The 17,495-nt window shown below is 42.7% G+C and overlaps 1 protein-coding gene across 1 annotated transcript in view; it reads left to right on the top strand.

Moving 5' to 3' along the window:
* atad2b (ATPase family AAA domain containing 2B) overlaps nt 1–17,495 on the top strand; it is a 53,574-nt gene that overhangs the window by 10,262 nt on the left and 25,817 nt on the right. The window contains exons 14-22 of the mRNA XM_034161822.1: nt 1,315–1,474; nt 2,512–2,602; nt 2,727–3,038; nt 3,509–3,659; nt 7,973–8,159; nt 8,322–8,507; nt 11,954–12,089; nt 13,056–13,249; nt 13,432–13,591. Coding sequence (XP_034017713.1) covers nt 1,315–1,474; nt 2,512–2,602; nt 2,727–3,038; nt 3,509–3,659; nt 7,973–8,159; nt 8,322–8,507; nt 11,954–12,089; nt 13,056–13,249; nt 13,432–13,591 — 1,577 coding nt within the window. The remainder of the gene's footprint in view (nt 1–1,314; nt 1,475–2,511; nt 2,603–2,726; nt 3,039–3,508; nt 3,660–7,972; nt 8,160–8,321; nt 8,508–11,953; nt 12,090–13,055; nt 13,250–13,431; nt 13,592–17,495) is intronic.

Here is a 17,495-nt window from a genome sequence, read left to right as displayed (position 1 = left end):
TGCAGACAAGAGAAGTCTCCTGCTTCAGTGGGTTCCTGACTCGGTCTTTGGGTCTCTGTGTCAAATGAGGTTTTATTGTCTAGTTCGAGTTTGGCTGAAAACATCTGATTTAACGAGCTGTCTGTTGGTTGAGAAATGGAAAATAAAGGCCGCCATTATTTTTGTCCTGAATGCCAGTCATACTATTGTCTACCACAGAAGATTTGTGCACATGACACAGTATGTAAACTGCAGTTTGAGGTTTGGTTCTGATCAGAGATGACATATTTGCAAGGACATATGAGGGCTGTGCCAGCATCTGCCTCTGTGGTTGCATCAGATATCAATGCAACAGTGTTCGCATTTGTTTACATACAAGCTAGCATGCCTGTTTTTACCACAACAGTGTGAAAAATGGACCAAAGTGAACAGCCAAAATATGGCTTCACTTTAGGTAAATGCAGCAACACCAAGGCAAAGTGGATGTGGGAAGCTAATGAGAAAGAAGTGAAGTTGTACATGATATCTAAACACACTTAAAGCTGCACATTGTCTGCTAGAAAGACTGTACAGTGAGTGGTTGAATTGTGCATTTCTTAAATCCCAGTGTGTCATTAACCAGTGCATTAGCAGCTTGCTAACACCTCCTGCTGTGGCAGTGTGTCCTTATTTATGATGAAAATAAAGATGAGCAGTGGGGAAAAACTGTCATGGAATGGATTCAGCTGTGGCTAGATGAAACCTGGTTGAGGAGTCAAATTCTCAGCACTGCAAAAAGTCTGTCCAAGAGCTCGAACAATCATAAATTGGGAGCTCTGAGTGTCTGTACTCGGTGTAAACAGCAAGACCTGCACCTACTTGTCTATAGATGGCAACATCAGCTTGTCTACATTTGCAGGTGTAAATTGCCGTTACTTATCTTGCCTGTAGGTGGCACAAGTTTTTCATCATGCCAACTTTGGGTGAATGGCTGTCATCTAGAAAACTGAATATTTGTAACTGTGAATGTGAGTCAGAGTTGATTTGAAAATGTGACGTGTGATGTGTTCCGTTTTGTATTTTCTGCCATGCTGTGTAAGCATTAGCATGACCAGCTGCATAGTCAGTTTCTGTTTGTATGGTGTATAGTGTGTGTATTGTCAGGTCACACTTGGTGCATCAGTAGTGTTCTGTATATTTGTGTTGCAGTGCATTAGCTACAAATAAGCTCCAGAACTACTTTGTTTGTGTTTTTTTTCTGCTCAGATGTGATGACTGATGATGTTGTTGGTGTTTTTCACCTGTGGACGTAATGGGTTGTATTTCACACCTTCTCTTCTTTTCGCCTCTGTCCAGCTCGATTGTGTCCACTCTTCTGGCCTTGATGGATGGCTTGGACAGTCGTGGGGAGATAGTGGTCATCGGTGCTACAAACAGACTTGACTCTATCGACCCAGCACTCAGGAGGCCTGGACGTTTCGACCGGGAGTTTTTGTTTAATCTGCCTGACAAGAAAGTGAGAAAGATACCAGCAGTGGACACAGCAATCATCACACAAAGTCCTGGACAAGCTGATTTCTCAGCCCCTGAGTTTTCAGTAGATGCTGTGAAATAAAAGGCAGTTTAATGTTTTTGCCTCACAAAGTACAAAGTAAATCTCCTGTACAAGGAGCGCATACTACAGGGTTATTCTGCAGTGCACACCTCATAATCCAAAAGCAAATAGTGTTCTTCCAGTACAAGAGAATCCTCAAATTAATCACCACAATTATTCAAATAATAACTTCAATCCATTTAAGATTGTGCACACAACCTGATGTTTAAAAAGCAGTAGTGGCTTTGGTGGCCACCAAACCAAGGCTCTGGAAATGAAAGAAACTGACGAGTTCATTTCAAGCTTTATGCAACTTCTCACACACCTGCAACTAACCTCCATCATGTATGTGATATTATTCCCGGCAACAAGCCCGCATGTGACCACCGGGGCAGAAAACATGCAAATTCAGCCACACCTGCTCCTAATTTCCACTGTCCCTCCAGCATCCACTAACCATTCAGCAGGTGGCAGATGTGGTGTTTGTATATTACATAAGCAAAAGATTTGATTGATCTTGCATTTTTAGCCAATCAAATTCTTTAGACTGCAATATTGAAAGGTGGGAGGGCTTCACGGCAGCCCATCAAAAAAGTCTCTGATCCCTTTGATTACCCACAATTCTCAGCTCTGCCTCAGCCCCAAGCGATGCAGACGTGGGCCAGCTCTACTCGGTGAAATCGGACTTTACTGAGGCTGCCTGATGGGTCGTACTGCATTGTTTGCCTGCACAGTGGGATCATTGGTCATCAAAGCCTGACCTTCAGGCCTTTAAGCTCTCCAGTAGTGAGCTGTGGCCGATTTTTACAAAATCCTGCCAGCCTCCATTCAAGCTCCACATTTAAGTTCAGCATCACTCTACAGAGGACTTGTATTATCCCATTTGTGGACTTTTGCTTTTTATTGGACTTTTCCCCTCTATTGAGCCTCAATTCTTTGTCCTCTCCCTCCCTCCACAGGCCAGAAAGCACATCCTGAAAATCCACACACGAGACTGGAATCCAAAATTGTCTGAGCCATTTGTAGATGAACTTGCAGAAAAATGTGTCGGTGAGCGGTCGACAACTTTTTGATTAATTATGTGCATCGCCCGTATTAATCTGTTTCTGAAAGTTAAACTTGTGCAAATGTAAAATTGTATTTTCTGAGCTTTCTGTATCTGCCTGGTGTGCAGGCTACTGTGGTGCTGACATCAAAGCACTATGCACAGAGGCTGCCTTGGCGGCACTGCGCCGCCGCTACCCCCAGATCTATGGCAGCAGCGTGAAATTAAAGCTTGATGTCACCTCCATCATCCTGGGGCCCTGCGACTTCAGTAAGGCCATGCGGACAATCGTCCCAGCCTCCCAGAGAGCCCAGGCTCCCCCAGGCCGAGCCCTGTCCCCCACCCTCAGGCCCCTCCTAGCCAACTCTTTCTCTTTGGTGCTGAAAGCGCTGCTCCGAGTCTTCCCCCATGCTCAGTATACTGACAGGGACTACACAAATGGTAAGGATGTGAGACAGACTCTGGCTTGTTTTCTAATCACCCTGACTTTTGCTTTACTCATTTATTATGCGTTTTCTGTCATTGTTTTGTTGCTTTCTGTTAACAGCCGCACTGAATGTGGAAAAACTGGATTATTCCCCTGATTATGTAGAAGCCTGGTCGGTCATCCTGCCAGTAGTTTAATAACTCAAATTCCACTCTAGTCAGCAAAGTGTATTTCTTCCAGCACCCAGTAATGGCATGTGCTTACCAGGGTGTGCTATAGCTTGAATTGCCCATTATATTTCAGCTAATAAGCCAACTGTCCTTTATTATTCCCTTTTTGTATGTGAAATGACCACATTAATGTTCCCTTTCCTAATTGACCGCAGATTTGTGGATCAAACTTTTTTTATGTTTGCCAACACTGAGGACATTAGATTGTATTTCACTGTATATGGGTTTGTAAGCAGTGTTGCTTTGTGTGCAAGGCGGTGACAATCAACTGCTTGAAGAGGAGTTGTACAGTGATGAAGATGATGTTCAAGGTCCCGCTTCCATTTATGAAGTCCAGACTGCTGCATCCCCAAAGAGTCAGCTTTCCTCTTCTGCAATGCACAGACCTTTCCTTCATTTATCCAAGTAAGTCCACAAAACTGCAGTTTTTAAAACTGTGGGGTTTGTTTTTAGTCTTAAATAAGAAACCATTTGCAGTCAGGTCCATACCTATCTGGTCCATAGCTTCATGGTTATGGCCCAGTCACACGGCATACAACGATTCCTGAAAGAAGGGAAAAAAGTTAAAAAAAAAATCACAATTTGTTGAGAAAAGGTGGACGAACGAGTTTTATCACCGAATAGCCTGTGAATCAAGCGCACAAAAGGATGCAAGAGGAACGAAACAAAACCGAAGCTAACGTTGATCTCCACGCTTTAAACGAAACGCGCCTGGAGCCACTGCTGGAGCAGTGTGTGTCTGCATCTCTGCGTTCCAGGACTCAGCGCTGGGACGGAGCTGTAGCTCCTCCACAAAAGCACTCAAAAACCGGCTTTTGTACTGTGTGAAAACATTCAGGTGGTTGAACGAGGTCAAACGGCAGGCTAACGTTACAAAAACTAATCAAACCGTAAGAAACCCCCAAGAACGGCAGCAAAACAAAATATGGACCAGTTGAGGTTTTTGCTGCCCTTCGTTCAAATTTTTCAACAGTTTAAAAATCCTGACGAAGTGACCGCTGCAGGAACGAAGCTGCGCGAAGGTTAAACGATGCCAACGAAAGTCCAGATTTCTTGTTTTGTTAGGGCTTCGTTGCCCATCGTTAAGTGCCATGTGACTGGGCTGTTAAGTGGCACACGGAAAGATTTTCTTCAAAACAAAGCTTGAAATTTCAGCTGTGGTTTGTTAGAAGGCACATGGGAGACTTGAGTCTACATTTGAGCTGTTATTTACTTTTTCTTTTTTTTTGTGAAAATGGGAGACTTGAGTCTACATTTGAGCTGTTAGTTATTTACTTTTTTTTTTTTCTGTGAAAATTAATGGTGCAGTGGATCACACAACTCGCTGTTGATATCAGATCAGTTTTTAGTCATGGATTGGATCATTTTTCACATCCGGGAACAAACGGGGGGGCTAAACTTGGTTTTGGAGTGGTGCACTTCTTGGCAAAATTAAGGAAACGGACTTCCCAGAGCTGTGGGGACTTGTAGTCACCTCTGCTGTGCTCAGAAAAGCACAGAGAAATTGCAGTGTGCACACTCCGCACTCAGACTCATTCTTTCTATGTTTGGCCCATGATGTTCATTGAGGCTGCGCCAGGCCGCCTTGAGCAGAGTGCAAGGTGGAAAAGGCTGTTTGCCTTTAATGTGCTCCATTCACGTGAATGCACATCTGCTTTGAACCCTTTGAGTTAAAGCTAAAAAAAAAATGTGCACGACAAGCACATCCTTGTATCATTTCACTTCCATTGTGGTACTGCTGTACACAGGCAGTGCCCTCACAAATAACCCCTGTCACTGGCTGTACGCATGAATCATCTTACCTGTGCTTCAAGCCGTTTGTTTTCTCTCATTTTTGCTCAGTAATCAAAAGCTAACCCCATACATATAGTTGTCTTTGTTCTCCATCAGCTAAAAGTGCAATGTCAGTACGTTGTTGTCTGATCACTCTGCTTTATCTTTCTTGTGCAGAGATGAAATACTTAGATTTGTCTTTGCAATGTTTCAAGCTGCCTTCACAAAAAGCCGGGCAGTTTTGAGTTGGTGTTTGGTCGTAATTGCTAATCATGTGATGTGGGTGTTGTTCAGACTTACTAACATGATTTTTTTAATACAGGCTGGCTGCTGCATTCAAACGAAAGTAAATTTATTGTGAAGCACAATTATTGCAGGGGTTCACAGGCATTTGTAACTGAAGACCAACTTCGAACGCTTTCCCAAGTAAATGAGGGGAGGGAAACATGACAAATAAATAAACAGAGCTGTAAACGTGTGTGTTATAGACCAAAACAAATATTCTGCTTGGGCTTGCTTCTGGGAAATGATGACATCAGGTTGTGAGATTGGTGTGAGGCCGACATAAACAGTAGCCATCAAAGTTGTTTTGTTCCATGGCTTTGATTTTCGTGACAGCTGGAGTGGAAAACCTCAACTCGCATAAATATGTGGTGGTGAAAAGTAACAGAACTTCACCTGTTTTGACAGAGGGATGTTTTGAGTGGCAGCCAATATCTAGAATTAAGCCGTTTGCTGATGGAACCATCAGTTCATTTTTCCAATACAGTAGTTAAGCGTTTTCATAGTTGCATTCATGACTTTCCGCAGTTCTGGTCACATCTGCTTTGTTGTCAGACTTTATTGCATCCACTTGGCATCTGATGCCCTCTCTTGGATCAGTTTGACAACACCGAGCAGCAGCAGCAGCACCTTCTGTGCAAACACCTGTGCAGTATTCTCAATCCAGATCTTTTTCAGTGAAGTAATCAATAAAGCAGATCATTACGTTACTGGTGGTGTTCTTGTGCAGAGCTCTTTCCAGAAGAGTAGATTGGTGGGAAGATTACTGTCCAGCAGTATCTTGCTAACGTTAGTTGACTTGTCCAGGTGGAAAAAATACAGCTACAAAATATGTGAGCCTTTATTTTTGCCTCACATTCATATTTAATGTCATTCTATATGTCAACACATTCCCTGCGTTTTTAACAATGTAGGGTTTTGACAGCAAAAATGAAGATAATTGAAGAAGTGGATGGGCTCGTCCATCTGAGGTTTTTGTGTAAACAGCAGTAAATACTATCATCTTTTACTTCACCAAATTAAAAATCAAATAATGGTTAGTTTTGATGCACCAGCTCAATGGAAAAAGTAACTTTGTTTCGCTTAATATCTCATAGACATGTCTGCCACCTGCTGGATGGTTAGTGAATGCATAACAGATTATGGAAAATTAGGAACAGCTGTTGTAGATCTTTTGTGTAGTTTGTTGTACATGTTCATGCACAGCTTGCCTTTAGTTGAGCATAGGCTCATAAATTACGCTAGCCACCATGGGGAGAACCATGAAGCCCACTATGCAAGCAAATACAAGACAAAGTATACAAGGGATGGTTCAGTAAAATGGAATTTAAAGAATGGGTAGAACGCGCCGCTGGGGATCATCTTGCAACTTTTCGTCACTACTGCATATTAGTGATGGCAAACGCGAAACTGTTGACAGCAGTTTGCAAGCTTTCAAACAGCCGTGTTTCAGAACATTATTCCAGACTTTATATTAAAAAGAAGATATCAGATGCTAAATGGGGCCTGTGCTATTCATAAACGACAACAATGGGGGGGGCAAGTAAAAGTTGTATTGCTTATGGAAAGGCTACAGTTGTTGCAGTAGCACATATGTTACTTGTTGGAGAGTGGCTTAAATTTAAGTATGTTTGCTGCTGCCTCCCAAGGAGCTCTTGCTACATTCACAGCATTAGGCTAAGCAAAATGAGCTGCTCTGCAATTGTAAAATGTTTCTTGCTACATGAACAGCTATCTATCGTTGTCTTTCACCTGTGTTGTTAATGTTGTGATGACTTTATGTTGTGTCTGAATCCTTTTCCTTAGGAAGAATTTGTTTTTGTTTTTTTGTTTTTTTCCCCCCCGTTTTGGCTTCCTGACACATCCGGGGTGGTTTGTGTTTAATAGTACCTGGAGCTTTGGTGGTTTTATTACTTAATTTGACAGGATTTTACCACGTCCAACACGCTGTGCTTTCACCTCAGCATGGTGGCCTGCCATTATGAATCTAAAGTTAACCTCATATTTTGGAGCTGTTACTGGTGTTGGGTTGCCTCCCACATCATGACTGTGATGGTGCATGTAGGTGCATGTTAGCCAACTAACAGTGGCAAAACATGTTTATCTCCACCCGATGACATCATCACTAGGGTGGTGATTTTCAAAAGTAACTGGTCGTTGACTTTATGCTTTTTTATTTCACATTTTTATTCTCGAGAACGTTTAGAGATTTTGAAAATACAGTTTTGTAACCCCCCAAAATTAAGTTAATATAACAGGATGGCATTGTCACTGCCTCTGCAGTTCACTTGACGGCGCTCTGAGGCCCACTGTGTGAGAATGGCACAGTGCAGTGCTAGTTATTACAGAAGAAGGGAAAAAAAAACGTTGCTCATGCTGTTATGTCACTTGAGTGCCAGGATTCCTGCTGCTGAGTAGAGATAAATAAGGTAATATTGTCCAGTGTTTGCTAATGATAGCTAATGTTGCCAAGCATCTTGGTAGTCTGTTGCCTCTGATTGTGGGGAATTCAAATCAGAGCCTTTGCAATGTTTTTCTCGGCTCAAGAGCCAATCTGGGATGACATTCAAATTTGATGCTGAAATGATACACGAGCTAAACTGATGTTGCTAACGGCAACTGTAAATCCCCCTCCCACTGCCCCAAATGTATATTCTTTCCAGCCCTGTCCTCCAACAGCCCACGTCCTACCGGCCTCGTCTGCTACTGGCCGGGGCCCCGGGCTCAGGACAGAGCTCCCACTTGGCTCCTGCCTTGCTGCACCACCTGGACAAACTGCCAGTCCATCGCCTTGACTTGCCCACTCTTTACTCCGTCAGTGCTAAAACGCCAGAGGAGTCCTGTGCTCAGGTAACACACACAGACACACACACACACAGTGTTGCACCAGCTGGTGTCATTTGCAAACAGTCCTTTATGTTGATTTGTGTGCAGATTTGTCGATTGTTGAGTATTTGGAAACGTTCTGTGTCAAACCTGCCCGCGCCAGTTCATTTAAATTTTTTGTTCAAGGTTTTCCGCGAGGCTCGCCGTAGTGTGCCCAGTGTGGTGTTCATGCCACATATCTCAGAGTGGTGGGAGATAGTGAGTGACACTGTGAAGAGCACTTTCCTCACCCTGCTGCACGATGTGCCCTCTTTCAGCCCTGTGCTTATCCTCGCCACTGCTGAGACTCACTACTCACAGCTGTCAGATGAGGTACGAACACGGTGTACGTACAGTCACAGTGACCCACATCCCTGAGCTCACATTTTAGCTAGGAGGCCTGCTACTGTGTGTTTTGGTGATATGTTGCTGTCAGATTGTATCCGTTACTTTAATGAGGACTGTGCTAATGTGCAAAACTGCCAAAAAAGGGTCTCGAAGACATGACACATGATCTCCCACAGTTTACGCCTACTGCAGTTCCACGTACCTTGTTTGTTCTCGAATGAGTTATTCTCTTTCTGAAGGTCAACAGAGAGTCAGACCATCCGTTGTGGGCTAGCCTGGAAGCAATGGATTCTGTCACAATAACAGGAAGTTGTGAAAATTAAAGGAAAAAGAGGACATGTTTTAAAGAGGATTGTTATCTCTCGTCAAGCAACAGAAGGGCTTTAATAGGTCTGGTGGTTAGCAGACCCGTGTCTTCACCCCAGAACACACAACGTATTAAAATCTGTTCTCACATTCACAGGAAACAGATGTGATCAAATCTGCTTATTGCAGATAAATTTGTAACATCCATATTCTGAGTAACTTCATCTCCAGCTCGTATTTAGGGGTGTAAGGGTACACCACGTTCGCAGTTTGATACAAATCACGGTTTCAAGGTTAAAAGTACTTTCCCCTCAGGTTTACTCAAATAGGTATTGAAGAAAAGACTTGCACAAAATTAAAAAGATGTAATATTATCACTTAAAATGTTCACCAATTGGCTTGGGGAGCTACAATGTCTAAAACTGTAAGATACTGCATTTTCCTCTTTTTTGTTTTTTGTATGCCTTGACTTGTACTCTTATGTGGCAGAAAATAACACACACACACACACAAATCAGGCAATTCTGAAGAGCACAAAAGCAAGAATCAGTGTTTCCACATCCACCATAGGCAGTTTGTGCGTAATCATGATGGTACAGTGGCCGTTGTTGGCCATCTCTCTAATATGCAGGTCAAAAAAACAACTTTCATGCCACTGACCTCTGTTCTTTCTAATTCTATGCCCCCTTTTTTATGTTTCTCCTATGACCTTGCTCATGCTTTGTGTTTAAAATTTACTCCGTTCAGCAGGGTAACGTAACCTTATGCGTGTGTGTATGCTACAGTTTGAGTTAAAGGGATTTTGCCATCTCTGAGAGTGTTGTTTCACTCTCTGGCAACAAAGAATAGTGACAGCTGCTGTCTCAGCTCCAAACCTCAGCAGGGAACAGTCCACATCCTTCCCCAGCCAAAACTGCCACATCAGGAACGGCTCCAACTACACAGCCTCCTCTGCCTCCCTTAACAATCGCTCGCTCCTCTTACACTGGTTTCCTCTTTGGCGACGGACTGACATGTTGCAGGAATGTCTTTAATTTTTCATTTAACTTCCTTTGCAATCAGAGCAGGTGTGCGGTTTTCTATTACGGTTACTCTCATGCAGTTTAGTCACCTGTGTCCAGTGAGACATCTCTCTGCCGTTCTTGTGTTTGCATTCACCCCCTTGTTGCTTTCATCCTTTCATCAAGCCCAGCACCTTTTCCATCTCTCCATGTGTTGACACCCCTGCAGGCTTCATCATAATAAACCATACAGAATCATTACCTCCTGTGCGCTGCTTAGACTGTAACTGTCGCTGGCAACCTCACTGGCTTCTATAATTCTTAATTCACCCTCCATCCCTCCCGACCTTTCTTTATTTCATTTTCTTCTAATTGGGAAAAGTACTACACAAAATCTGGAGAGAGGGGAAGAACGAGAACAGATGGCACTGCAGCGTAAAAGAACAAACATGCCACGGATAAAAGAGAGGATCAATGTTGAAGACAGATGGAGAAGATATAAAGTGGAAAGTAGGTGCACAGTCAGCAGCAAGACTTTCCTTTGGGAGGGGCCTGGAGCTCTATCACAAAACTGAACTGGGATCTTTGAAGCTTTCTTAGCCTCAGTGGTTCGAATGTGGCAGTCGAGCCTTTGCAGTATGCCAAAATTCAATTCCCCTTAACTCTAAGATAAACAGTGGGTACAGCAGAAATGGCTGTCTGTGATTACTGAACTCATATTCGTCAGATATTTCACAACCGAGGATGGCCAACAGTGTTTAAAAATACAAACACACACAAAAAAAGGCTACCATCAAAAGGCTTTTGATGTCAGGGACAATTTTAAAAAATAAAGAGCAGTTGGCATAAAAATAATAATACAGTGAAAGGATGAATGCTTTGCTTTTTGTAAACCTTTTTGTAGGTTTAGATGCTAGTTGATTTAACATGTCAATATTTAATAACTGTAATTGGATGTAAAATCACATAATTGTTTGCTTGTTTCAAAAAAAGAGCTTCAGGCTACATTAAAAGCTAAAATGGCCAAATTCCAAAATGCCACTTATGAAAACAATGTGCATTAACATAATTATTTTCAAGTTGTTTTCTTAAAGATTGGCATCAGTGTGTAACCCTAGCAACAGAAAAAAGCAGTAATTCTTCTGCCTGTCAGTCAGTAAGCAGTAAATATATTGATGGTGAGAAATTCAGAGTCCTTGATTTTGAGTTGTTTTCACAGCATTTCCATCTCGTCCGCTCTCGGTTATCACTTAAGTCTTGTTTATGCTTTACGTGGACGCACATGTGGTTGTCTTGAAAATAGATGGCATATAGCAGGGCTTCCATATTTCTCCTTTTGTTGTATAATGCTTCCACAAGAGCACCTCTGCAATGGCATTGTAGGACAAAACGTTTTTAATAAGTGGTACGCTCTGTATTGTGAGGGCGCATCTGCTACAATATTTTGGCTGTGTGATGCCTTTCTCTGAGAACAATCCCTTGATATTGGGATATAATTTTTTGGCATTTAATCCCAACGCTGAGGAGCGCAGCAACTGGACAAGGCCGAGTAGACGCCCACGTTTCACCTGACTATAACTGCTTCTTTGGAGATGTTGAGAGGGACGGCGTGGTTGCTATCCAGGAACCCAGGCAGCTCCATAGTGTGTTTGTTAGATGCATTGCATCAGTACGTGCTCCCACAGCTTTGTCTGATAAATCCTATCCATTATTCAACCAAACTAATTCATGTTCAACAGCATATCTGTCAGTCTCAGCCTGAATGCATGTTAAAGACAAAACCTGTGCAGTGTTGATTATCTGACAATAATTAAAAGTGGTGAGAAAGCAAGCTGGAGAGAGAGAGCCGGAGATTTGTCACTGCACAGCCTGTGCAGTTATTCTGACACTATTTTGCAGTATTTTCTTTTTCCTTGTCCACAGCTGGTGTCTGCAGATTTCTCTAATGTGGAAACTACTTTTGTAAAATTCTCTTATCAAGCATGAAAAATGTTGCCTTTGGAGAGGAAGGACTAAAATGAGCAGGAGGATGTGTTTTCTATTAAATGTGGCTGAATGTGAGCCGCGTTTTGATCTCAATGGAAAACGCTTAATCCCCCCCCCCCCGTTGTGTTTTTGGTACAGGTGAGAAGTACATTCCATAAGACCTATGGAGAGGTAGTGACAGTCTGTCCTCCAGGAGAAGAGGACAGGAGGAGCTTCTTCTCTGATCTGTTGCTGGTCCAAGCAGCAAGGGCTCCGCCACGTCTCAGAAACACAGGTACTGCTGCTGTCCATCCATACGCATGTGGTCCAGTCTTGCTAATTGACTCCTGGAAACAGTAACAAGTTGAGAAATAGGCGTTACTTTCAGGTTCCACATGTTCCGATTTGGTTTAATTTTCCTTCAGGCTGAGAATAGAGCATCAGCGTGTATTTTACAGTTCATTTGTAAGTGTTACCATGTCCCCTACCGTGCCTGCCAATACCTCCTCTTCCATCGTCGGTGTTTTTAGAGCCATTCGTTCCAGTTTGGCATGAGTGTACTGTCCACCCGGGCAGGCAGGGGTTACCTACTCTACTCGTCTGGTGCTCTTTTGAGGTGGGGGTGTCCTGGCTGAATAACAGTTTTCTGGCATCCAGCAGAGAGGTAGGGAGAGGAATTGCTATGATGGTACCACCTGCTATTATCCATAATTAGTCAGGAATTGGATTGCTGCTCATGAGTGAAGCAGCCTGAGGTGTTGCACAGCTTTAACGATGCCTGAAGACTCCTTGGGCAAGGACTGGTACCTTGGGAGAGGAGGAGAGGATATCTGCTTGCCTTGCTTCATCACTGTCATTGGCCAGAGGCTATCCCATAGTGTTTAGAAAAATTGTTTGTGAAGGAGAAAACCACTTTTTTTTTTTTCTTTTTAAGCTGCAGAAATCTTAGTATTTACCTTTTTTTTTTTTTTTTTTTTCCCCCTCCACTGCAACACTGTCAAAAGGAACAGGTCAAGACTTTGTGATGAGGTGTTTTTTGATGTCTGTATATTTTATGCAAAGTTGGTTATGAATTCATTTTTTTCCCCCCTCAGGTGAGCTTTTTTTTTTATTGTTTTTTTGTTTTGTTTTGTTTTTTTAATCCAGACATAATCGGTTTCTTTCTATTTATTTTCAGGTTTTGAAGGATTGTGAAAAGTTTAGAGTTTAGTTTCCCTCCACATTTCCGTCTGTGTTCTCTCTTGCCTCTCCCTCTGAATAGAGAGGTGTGAAGAAGTGCTCCCGGTGGCGGAGGAGTCTGGTCCCAGAGTACTGTCAGCGGAGGAACAGCGCCGCCTAGCTGAGCAGGAGGAGAACACACTACGAGAGCTGCGGCTCTTTCTCAGGGATGTGACCAAGCGCCTGGCCACTGACAAACGCTTCAGCATTTTTAGCAAACCGGTTGACATAGAGGAGGTAAAAAGAACAACAACAACAAAAAAACAGTGGATTCTTGCAATTAGATTTCAAAATGAGCTAAATGATGTATTCTATGAACCATTATGGCTAAATAGGTTAATATCATTCTCACCCTGCTGCATATGAAAGTCAGATGACACACAGTGTATCCAATGTGACTGCTGCCCTGTTGCCTGTAGGTGTCAGACTACCTGGAAGTGATCCGGCAGCCCATGGACCTGTCCACAGTCATGACTAAGATTGACACTCACCGTTACCTGACGGTCAAAGACTTCCTCGTAGACATCGATCTCATCAGCAGCAACGCATTAGAATATAATCCTGACAAAGACCCTGGAGGTACGGAAGAAATTCCCAAACTGCCACGTGAGCAGCATGCACACAAATTACGCACCACTTGCATTTGTGCATGAGCAACTTGCTCCACGCTCCAGCACATTTCGGCATGCACGTGCAAGAACACGACTGTGGAAATTGTAGTGTTGCGGTAAAAACTCATTTATTTGCTGTTTTAACACAAGAGTTACATCAGAAAATCAATATCAATTTCACATCTGTGACTTCAGTACTGAGTTGACATATTTAGTTTTGTACAAGTCAGGAAGCAGGAGGAAACTGCGAGTGTAGATCTGCCAAAGGACAACAAACACCCAAAGGTGCTGCGTGCCACCAGACGTTCTGGGGGCAGCGTCTGATGTCGCAGAGGTTGGAGTCAGAGGTGTTTCTGTAGATCATGTAGACTGTTTCTGATCATTTTCTCATGAGAACAAACAGGGCTTTTGACTGTGTGTCAGGCTGTTATTGTGACCCCCGGCACTCTGCGTGAGCGCACACCAATTCCCCGATAGTAAATCAGCATTAGATTGTCTAAATAGACACGGACATATATTTCAATCGTTATTGTTTTGTCCCATTACATTGCTATTGTGAGTTAAAAAGTAATTTGTTTGAATATTTAATGATATCTGAAAGCGGGCTGACAGGCAATAAAATTAAACTTGGAGTGCACATTTCCACATTGTAATTCATATTGTGTAACTGATGAGGGCTGTAGGCAGTGAGAATTGAAATTGTGCCTGTAAATATGCAATTGCACATCATGCTTTGCAATTTGAGCCAATTATTATCGCATCCGTCCTTTCTCATCATCCTTTTCTGCTGCCAAAAGTGAACTCGTGAGTGTTGGTGCACTGAGGAACACCTGGACACTCCAGTGCTTTACAGGCCAACTATAATTTAAATTCAGAACTTGCCTCTGTGGCATGAATTTGCCCCTATGAATGTATATGCAGTCAGTGTGCGTGGGCAATCAAACACTAACATGTTGTTACTTGCATACTTGAAACAGATATTTCCATTTTATTTCCTTTCTTTGTGTGTTTGGCTGCTGTAGGTCTTTATCCTGAATATTACTGCCTGATACTAATGGGAAGCAATTCTCAAGCAACCCAAATGAATAAATCATATCTATCTTTGCAGGCGAAAGGCCTGGGTCATTTGGTGAAATGCAAGGTCCACCAGTTAGACACTAAAGGGGAAAATGCAATTATACAGTTTAATAATAATAAAAAAAGATATGAAGCTTACTCAGCCAGTGGTTGGCTGAGGGAATATGGCCCAGGTCCTGCACAATTATGCTGGCTAGAAGTTGCACATTATCTCACAAAGTGCTAAAAATAATATTGCTATAATCTGTTTCTTCTTGCCCTTTTCCATCTCAGTTGGGAACATCATATTGGGCCTCATGTATCAACGTTGCGTACGGCGATATTTGAGCGTATATGGGGTGTACGCCAAAACGGCTGCGCTACTTGGCATTTATCAATGTGGTCGTTAGCGTACGCTGCGCTGAAAATATACACCAGGTCGAGAGGTGGCGTAAATTATACACCAAAATGAACCAGTGCTGGAATCCACATAAAAATGAAGATGATCAACATGATAAACAGTGCCATTATACAAATCAATGCATATGTTACATAAATAACACTTTCCTGATTATACTACATAATAATCAATACAAATCCCGCCTTTGCGGGATTGTTATGGAGCACGATCCGTGGCGCTGACAGGAAGGAAAGCGCTGCTTGCCTTTTTCTCCAGACTTCGAGCCTGGAGCCAGAGCAGCGCTGAGCTTAACTTCATGTGGTGTGATTGTTTTAGACAATGAAATTGATAATAACAACTGTAGTTTCTTCATTCCCTTAATTCGCCCGTACTGCAACCAGGTTTTGTCGTCTCCATTCGGTTGTCACAATAAAATAAATACAGAAATACATTTTAAAAAATAAAGAAATCTGACAGATTAGGCGTGTCTTATTAATTGAGCGAGCAAATATCCACGTCAAGAATTATTGACATGTGAAAAGAGAATACAGTGGTCCCTCGCTATAACGCCGTTCACCTGTCGTGGCCTCGGAGTCTCACGGAGTATTTAGTCCAATTTTGCATGCCTTTTTTTTTCTTACAGTGTTCTGTGTTCTGCGTATCTGTTTATAAGAATCTTGTTGCCCAGAAGAGAAAAAAGCGCCAACAACTACTCATAACTGTGTTTGTCACACGGACACACACACCTGCTGCAGCGACATGTGAGTGGGAAAAGGCGCAGCATCAGGACGTAGAGGCCCGATCTGTGAAATACTGGTCAGTCACTATTAATAATTTCTTATGTGTCCGACCTCGTTCGGTGATCGTTAAAATTAATTTGTTAGTTCTAAATGCCATCATAATTATTTATAGGAAAACGTTCTATTTTTATTTCTCAAACAAATGTTTGGGCCTGAAAACAGTTTGGTATTATTTTCCTACTAAGGTTTGAACTTTGAGAGTGTTTACACACGAGAGAAAAGTGAGAAATGTTCATGCCTGATTGAGAAAGTGTATAAACCGTGTAGTGAGGCGTTTTACAGCTTTAAAACGTCTATAATAATTGTAAAAAAATAACGCTGACTGCGTCGCGGTTTCGTGTATTACGGGCTATTTTTTAGAACGTAACTCCAGCGATTGAGCGACCACTGTAACACTTGATTGATTATATACTACAAAACAATTGATATGACGGCCGCTTTTGACACTCTATTGGCACGCATCGTGATTGGTGGAGTTCTTTTTCATTGCCGTCTTTCCGGCCTCTGTGTCGTAAAATGAGGGTGTGTCTGAAGCGGAGTCTGAATATTTATGGCCGTGTTTATTATAATTACGATCGTTTCCACCCGCCGCATTTATCAAGATCACGTCAGGCGTACGCCAGAAATGGGCAGGTGCGCACTGCTTGATACATGTCACGGCGACTTTGGTGTATTTCAAGTTTACGCCGTAAATTTATGCCACAAGTGCGCAACATTGATGCATGAGGCCCATTGTGTGTTGATGCATTCATGCTTTTGCTGGATCATGAGGTTAGGCTGGATGCATAAGATGGATGATGAGTTCTTGGAGTCCCGCCTGCAGCCTATGGGCAAAGCAGACTTTCAGTATCACTTATAAGAGGAATGAATTGACAGTTAGTTGGTCATTGCTTTGGAGACCGAAGCATTCACCACGGTCAAAACTATTCCATTCATTAATCCTCTTAGCTCAACCAGCAGTTTTCACTTTTTTACCAAAATAGAAGCAACATTTGACCTGTACAAACTTAAAATGACCTTTGTCATTTAATATGACCTTTGCTGTTTTTGCCTCATACAGCTACAGATCGAGAATCTACCAAATATTGTGGTATACTTTTCAATATGAAGGGGGCACCTTTAAATTTTGACCCCTGTGTAGTCTTCGTTGACCCCTATATGGCTTCCACTCTGGGATGGCCACTATATTTTCTTGTGTAGGCTTTGTGTACTGAGGCTGGATTGTAAGTGGTGTTTTGGATCTGTAAGTAGGTCAGGTATTGGCTTCTGGCTCACGGACCACTGGCGTTTGACATCTCTTCCACTGACAGGTGGTTTTGGCTTTTTTAATGAGGCAGCGCAGTCACGTCTGACCCCCTGCATGATATCATGGGATTTGACCACTTCCGGGGACAGCCTGCCAGTGCGCGACACAGATACAGCATCACTTCACACGGAAAGATGGTGTACGGTTTTGTTTTCGGCTGCAGTTACCGAAGCAGTCGCGAAAAGTGCAGTTTTTTCTGTTCCCAGTGGAGAAGGCAAGACAAGGCAAATGGGAGAGGACGTGTCAATAGGTTTTAGCGAGATTTAATGTGAATAATAACAGGGGTTGTCCCCGGAAGTACATTTTTTGC

This window comes from Thalassophryne amazonica, chromosome 21 (assembly GCF_902500255.1).
Source record: "Thalassophryne amazonica chromosome 21, fThaAma1.1, whole genome shotgun sequence".
In the NCBI taxonomy this organism is placed as follows: Eukaryota; Metazoa; Chordata; class Actinopteri; order Batrachoidiformes; family Batrachoididae; genus Thalassophryne; species Thalassophryne amazonica.
The sequence above is the reverse complement of the archived record's forward strand: the minus strand, read 5'-3'. Positions and strand labels throughout refer to the sequence as shown.